Below are 7,546 nucleotides of genomic sequence, written 5' to 3'. Positions count from 1 at the left end.
GCCTGTGCCCCGCAATGGGAGAGGCCACAACAGTGAGAGCCCCGCGTACCACAAAAAAAAAAAAAAAAAAAAAAATCGGCAAAAGCCAATTAAAAATTAACAAGATTTCAATTTTTCCAATCATTTCTGAGATTATCTGGTTAAAAAATAGGAATCTAAAAGGAATTTAAAGTAACAAGTATAACTACTAGCCAATCATTAAGTCTTGATAAAGCCTTTTTAGTATATTTCCCCAAAATTCAGAAAGACAATAACTCTAAAGGCTGGATAACAAATTATTTTTAACTTTTAAACTTTTATTACATTGCTAGGTGATTTTCCTGCCATTTAATTCAAAAGGAAAGAACTGAATGATAATGCTATAGCAAAACTCTTTTTATATCCATCTACTTTATATGACCCAGATTTCTCAGCAGTTATATCTAAAAAAAGTTTAAAAAGAAAATCACTGTTGAAAGTTTTATTAGACCAATAAATAACATTTATTTATGGATACATGAACTAAATGAATAAGGAAGGAAAACATCAACACCATCACTTTAAGAAATACATTTCCAATATAATTCTATACAATAGGTTTAATAATTATAAATTACGTTTATTAGTAATTATAAAGATAACTCAATCCAGCAAAAAAAAATTAATACTTAGAACTTTTAGTGACAAGATCATTTAATATTAAATTTCAGTGAATGTATACCTTTTATTCAGTGAATATATATCTATACAGTATGATAGAGTAATTAAAAGATTTTCAATTGCATAAAAATACATCATGTGAAGTTAAAATACACATATAATGTTAAAATTTTGTGGGAAAACTGAACAGAAATATGAATTTAAGGAGAAAAGGAACAATATAAATTTCCAACTGTTAAAGAGGAAATGGTACATGTATTTCTTTAAGTTTTTTTAATGGAAATACAGCTGATTTACAATGTTGTTGTACATGTACGGTTAAGATAGATGATGCTGAGTATCAATTCTGAATTATCTTTAGAGATCACAGGATACATAAGTGTCATGTAAGTTTTATTTTACTTTAAAGTATCAACATTAAAAAAAAAAGGGCATCTGCAAGCAACACCCCCCCCAGTTAAAGACCAATGTCACAGAAGATCATGATGAAAAACACCTTTTACTTCTACCTACAAAGCTCACTACATTTGTGTCCACCTGAAGAACACCTAAATAGCCCCACTCTAAGGAATCAAAATGTTAAAATAAAAGCTAGAGAAAACTGCAATGTAAAAAACCTTATAGTTTTTCAGTGTGAGTAACCTTATAGAGAAAAACTTTATAGTACTAAGAGAAAAACTTTAAATTCTATAAACTCCTGAAATTATGTCAAAATAGAGATGTTGTGGGGGAAAAAAAAACCCCACAAAGACAGGGAGAAAAAGGTAACTTTAAAAGTCTCTAAAATACAATTCATCTGTAAGTACAGGAAATATGTGAAGAGGGTACTATGTCAGATTGGCAAAAATTAAAGTTTGACCACATACTCCCCAAAGTTAGAAGAGAAACTCTCATACATTGCTAGCAGTTATGGCTAATGCTAATTCCTATGAATGAGGCATTTGGCAATATTTAGCAAAATCATATGTAAATCTACCTCCTGAAATAGCAACGGCAATTTTAGAAGTCTATCCCACAAATACACTGTAAAGATGTGAAAAGGTATAAGCACAAGGCTTTATTAAAGCACTACTTTTTTATAACAGCGAAAGACTGAGAAGAACCTCTGCTCATCAGCTGAATATCTACATATCTATAGCACATCCATTCACTGGAGTATGATGTAGCAATGAAACAGATGATAAAGATCTCGAAACACCTCGCTGTGGAGCCACCTTACAGACTATACTACCAAGTAAAAAAAAAAACCAAGGTGCCAAACAGTGTGGTGAGTTTCTCCAAGAAGGGGGGTATATTCTAATATTAAAAAAACAAACAAATGAACAAACAAAAACAATGGAAGGCTAAGCCATATAATATTTGAAACAAGTTGCCCACAGGTTAAAGAGAAAGGGAGAGAGGGAATCAGGACAAAAGCTAGACTTCTCTGAATAAAATTTCTTTTGTAGATTTCACTTTGGAACCATGAAAACATCTTTTGCATAATTGTAAAACAAATTAAGTCCAAAACATTTGTTAAAAAGCAACTCCTCAAAATAAAAAACAGACTTAAAATAAATAAATAAATAAACCTGTCACCCAGCTGGTGGAATTACAAACCAGGAAAAACTAATTTCAATTGACTTTAAAACACAGTAATTTAAATATACATTTCTAGTGGGATATACCTAGTGAGATATGCCACCAACACCAACAAGGAAATAAAACGAAAAAATTTTTAAATCATTTTATTAGTAATTATATTTGTATTGGTATTGTGAAAATATTTTATTTGTCTAATAGGACAAAGCAAGTGAGTAACTAAGTTAACATCATTAGGAACCAAGACACTAAACCCAAAAGCTATGAAGAAATAGTGTTATATTTGACAACATAAAATATCTTTTCTCCAAGGCAATAACCACCAAAAGTGAAGACAAAAGACTAGTGAAAAAAACTAGTTTAAAATATTAGTAGGGGACTTCCTGGGTGGTCCAGTGGTTAAGAATCTGCCTTCCAATGCAGGGGACACAGGTTCAATCCCTGGTCGGGGAACTAAGATCCCACGTGCCACGGGGCAAGTAAGCCCAAGTGCTGCAACTGTGGGGTCCAGGCGCTCTGGAGCCCACGCGCCGCAACTACTGAGCCTGTGAGCCACAACCACTGAGCCCACGTGCTCTGGAGCCTGTGTGCCACAACTAGAGAGAAGCCCTCGCGCTGCAATGAAAGACCTCGCGTGCCACAACTAAGACTAGACACAGCCAAAAATAAATAAATATTTTAAAAATAAAATAAAAAATTAGTAACTAGTATCACAGCAGTGGGCTAGTTTCTCCAGAATACCATATTTTGTCAAATCTAAGAAACCATTATAAGATGCATTATTGTATGTACTAATGTGTGAAAAAAAATTTTAACTAAACTATGTCATGCCATCATTGTAAGTTACATCTAGTTAGATTTCAGAGATGTCAAAAATGTGGGTCTCAGACTCAATATAAAAAGAATTCCTATCAATCAATAATATTCTAAAGACCAAATAGAAAAATGGGCAAAGGATATTAAGTAACAATTATCAAAAGGGAAATAAATGGACTACACATATTGTGAGTGAGGTGTTCAACCTCACTCATAATAAAAGAAATGCAAACTAAGACTTGAGATACTGTTTCATTGCAAATACCAAAAGGATGATAACACTGTTAGAAAAGTGAGGGGAAACAGGCATGCTCAGACACTGCTGGTAAAAGTGCAAATCAGGTATAACGAAATTAGAAATCTGTCCTGACATAGCAGCTCTACTTCTAGAAATTCATTCTGCAGACATGCTTGTACGTGTGCAAAATAACCCATATAGAGGCTAATTTACTCAACATTATTTTAGGTGGGGAAAAAAAGTTGATAATAAACACCATAAAGATCCTTCCACATGGTGGTGTTGGACCATAACAGTACATCATACAATGCAACACTATGCACCTACTGAAAAGAATGAGGGTGATTTTAATGAATTATTATAGTTGGTCTCTGAAATATATTAATTTCACAAAGTAAGATTACAAAAAGTGTGTACAATATAATACCAACAGTGAAAGAGTAAGAAGGTGGGGTGAGAATATATATTTTCTTTGTGATAAATAAAATACTTCTGATGGGATAAACAAGAAACTGGGAATACCATTTGCCTTTGGGGTAGGAAAGCGGGTGGTTGGGACTTACAATCAAAAATACAAATCTTCTTTTGAAGCATTAGTTTTTAGTATGTAACCTAAAAAATAAATAAATAAAAAGTAACACTTGCCTTTTTTCCTTTTGAGGTTTCAGAATCCTCATCTTCATCTACACTGAGTAGATTTGCCTCACTACATAGAAAATAAAGGGGAAAAACCCTTAAGTGACAATTACAACCCATACATTAAATTCAGAAGTTTTAGCCTCTGTGCTCACCTAATATAGAGATCAGCAAACTTTTTCTGTAAAGGGCCAGAGAGTAAATATTTTAGACTTTGCAGGCCATACAGTCTTGTAGCAACTACTCCGCTTTGCTTTGCCACTGTAGCATGAGAGCAGCCACAGACTATCTGTGTGGCTGAGTTCCAACAAAACTATAACAAAATCCAGGGGTGGGCCAGCCTGGGCCCATGCGCCATTGTTTCCTGACCTCTGCCATTAATGAACACATAATTTTGCTTTTCTTAACTATGGATTTCATAAATAGTCACTCATTTTTCCTTTCTGTCTTGGATTTTAAATTAGGGGAAAGGGGCTGAAAAACAAAGTAGAGGGAAAGAAACATACTGGTAAGAAAACTTTAGTTAATGAAAAGAAAGTAACCGCAATGGTATTAACCCAATAAAATAGTTATACCTCTACCATTGTGGGAAATATCAACCCTTTACTGAGAATCATTGGCCTGATTCTAAAAAACGGATATATCTATTAACAGTTCATGTTAATCTGAACATAGTGATAAACCGAAGAGTACAATTCATAAGTGAAACATACAGGACAGGTAGCACCTTAAAAGACACATTTTTTTATATAATCATGACAAGTCTTCTAACAAAGAAAGTCAAAATACACCCCTCTGAAGACAATTCTGCTAAGCTATTTTTAGTAAAATCTTAGCTATTTATAACAAAAATGTACAATGTTTGTTCATTATTGTTTGTATACATCCCAACTTTTTTAATGCTAAAAATTCTCTCCTGCAAACATTTTACAAAAATGCTTAAAAGGTGGGATACTTTTTAATGTTTAAAAGTGGTCTACTCAATTTCAGATTTAATTCCAATTTTTCAAAACTACATAAATAACAAATGTCTGTTATAAAATATAATCAGAAATAAAAAGAAATGAAAGAAAGAAAACCATAAAATACCAATTTTGAGTGAGAAACTTACCAGTTCAAAGCTCTCCTTCAAATAAAACTTCACTTCAGTTCAACATCTCATAGGTGAAGGCACATAAAGTGGTAATGATGAACGGAGCTGTTGCCCAGACAGAAGTGAAGCACCTACAATATTTAGCCAATATACTCTGAATGACTTCTTGTGTAAAATTTCTAAAAAATATTTGCAGTTTTGGTAGAACTTAGTGTATATATTTGTGTGTCTCTTAATTTGCTGTTTGTTCTGGCCAGTGGAAAACCAGATCAGTAAAATAAGAAACTAATAGCCATACTAAATTTGTAATACAAATCTCATGACATGCAAAAGGCTCTATTAAAACTATTTAAAAATTTACAGCAGTCATTCCAAGTACATTAACAAAGTGTAATGAACGCTTTGCTTAACGTCTGTCTGGGTCAACACCTGTGTTTATCATTTGTAGGGTTTCTGCTTTCTCTGGTAGCAATCTAAGATGAATGTGGTGGGGGGCAGGGTGAATCACAACTGGAAAGAAAGACACTAAACTTTCTTACAAATTTCAGGAATCACAACCTGGGTTCATTTACTCCTGATATATGGCGGCTTCTCAAATCACTACATGAACAGAATGCCGTATTTCCTTTTTTTTTTTTTTTTTTTTTTTAAAGAACAATTTCTTTAATAGGAAACCTGTAGTATGGCCAACTTTTAGTTATAAGGTTACATGTACTATATGCACATATTTATACATTTCAAAAGATAAAGAAATATAACCACAAAATTATATAACAATAAAAGAATTGCTTTTTCTTTCCTTAATGCTACTGTAAAAGAGTTCAATGTTTTCTTAAGAATACCATACTCTTAAAAATGTTTCCATAGAATAAAATTGGTTTTCTAATGAAAAGTTTCATTCTTACAAAACATCTGAGGGGGAAAAAAACATTCTTACTCTTTATCTGTATCTCCTTCACTTTCTTCTCCATGATCAAAGCTCCAATTACTTTTAAAACCTCCATCTCTTTTAGACTCTGATCTAGCCAACGCTGAAATAAAAACAAACTCAGATAAGTATTCATTAATAGAGCCATTCAATACAAAATAAAATTGAGCATTTCCCAAACTCTTTGCTTAGTCAGGATTTTCTTTTAATTTGCTTGCCTTTTGACTATTTCCTCTAAAGAGAAAAAGAACACATTAAAATCTGTTTTTGCTAATTTACACTCATCCATATGTGTGAGTTTGCTACAGAAAAAAAGCTCAAATCAGTAAAATACAGTAAAAATGTGGATGCGGATACATGAATATGTATGAAATACATAAAAATCAACCCTGCATCTCCACCATATTTGATCACTGGTTCTAGAAACTAGTACCTGTTAATTTGCTTGCCTTATTTATGAGAACTAAATCCAGACCACCAGCCTTTTCTTTACCTCAGCCAGTCATCTCTGCCTTTTAGCAGAAAAGAGACAAACCAAGGTTTCCTGCGTTAGCATCAGGGTGAACTCAATGTTCGAAATAACTCTCCAGATCAGAACACCAAACACGCTCACTATGAGTTTAAGAAAAATTTTAAGTTCATGCCTGAAATACCCCGAAGCCATAAACAGCTATAAAGTGGGAACCTGGGAAATAAATGAAGTTCTGAAGCTGGCATTTGTTTTTGAGCCATATGACAAAAACCTGAGGCCTAGAGGCTGGGAAGACCAGGTTTGGGGCCTCAGTAAAATGAAAGGTCAGATCATAGACCAGAAGACCTGAAGGGTGACAATCAATTGAATGAACTGGGGGTGGGGGGTGGGGGGAAAAAAAAGAATCTCACTGAAGAAAGAGACAGTAGGGATAATTATGACATCTTGCCGTTGGCTCTGGGTTTGGGGCCTCAGTAAAATGAAAGGTCAGATCATAGACCAGAAGACCTGAAGGGTGACAATCCAATGGGATGAACTGGGGGGGGGGGGGGGAGAATCTCACTGAAGAAAAGAGACAGTAGGGATAATTATGACATCTTGCTGTTGGCTCTGGGTTTGGGGGTGAACTAATGACAAATAAAGTACATCTCTCCACCCCATGTTTAGGGAATTCCTAAACATCAGCTCACAATTACCCAGGTTTGGTACCAGAATCTTCATAACCTACGTGGCCCAGAAAAGCCCATAATTAAAACAGTCTCACAGAAAAGATGCCCAATATCAACCAGATGTTAAGGAAATGAAAAGCAAAACTATAATGAGATACTATTTCACACCCGTTAGGATGGCTGTTTTTTTTAATGGAAAATAGTAAGTGTTGGTGAGGATGAGGAGAAATTGGAACTCTTACACATTGCTTGTGGGAATATAAAATGGTGCAGCCACTATGGAAAATGTTTGGCAGTTCCTCAAAAAGTTAAATACAGAATTACCCTATGACCCAGTGATCCTAGTTCTAGATATATACCCCAAAATAACTGAGAGCACGGACTCTGACACTTGTACACCAATGTTCACAGCAGCATTATTCACAAGAGCCAGAAGGTGAAACAACCCAAATATCCATCAACAGATGAATGATTA

At 34.1% G+C, this 7,546-nt stretch overlaps 1 protein-coding gene across 7 annotated transcripts in view; it reads right to left on the bottom strand.

Annotated features, from left to right (window-relative positions):
• The window catches only part of SENP6 (SUMO specific peptidase 6), a 109,240-nt gene that overhangs the window by 79,695 nt on the left and 21,999 nt on the right, over positions 1-7,546 (bottom strand). For 5 of the 7 annotated variants that reach the window (XM_028494710.2, XM_024132957.3, XM_024132958.3 and 2 more), the window contains exons 2-3: positions 5,941-6,034; positions 3,920-3,980 (exon numbers count right to left, since the gene is read on the bottom strand). The exons of 1 other annotated variant lie outside the window; for it this stretch is intronic. In XM_028494710.2, the coding sequence (XP_028350511.1) occupies positions 3,920-3,980; positions 5,941-6,034 (155 nt within the window). Of the gene's footprint in view, positions 1-3,919; positions 3,981-4,065; positions 4,084-5,940; positions 6,035-7,546 lie in introns of those variants that run through there. One more of the 7 variants, XM_024132964.2, reaches the window with a different exon arrangement.

The sequence above is a fragment of the Physeter macrocephalus genome, chromosome 10, assembly GCF_002837175.3.
Source record: "Physeter macrocephalus isolate SW-GA chromosome 10, ASM283717v5, whole genome shotgun sequence".
Classification (NCBI taxonomy): domain Eukaryota; kingdom Metazoa; phylum Chordata; class Mammalia; order Artiodactyla; family Physeteridae; genus Physeter; species Physeter macrocephalus.
This window is presented reverse-complemented; position numbering and strand designations above follow the sequence as displayed.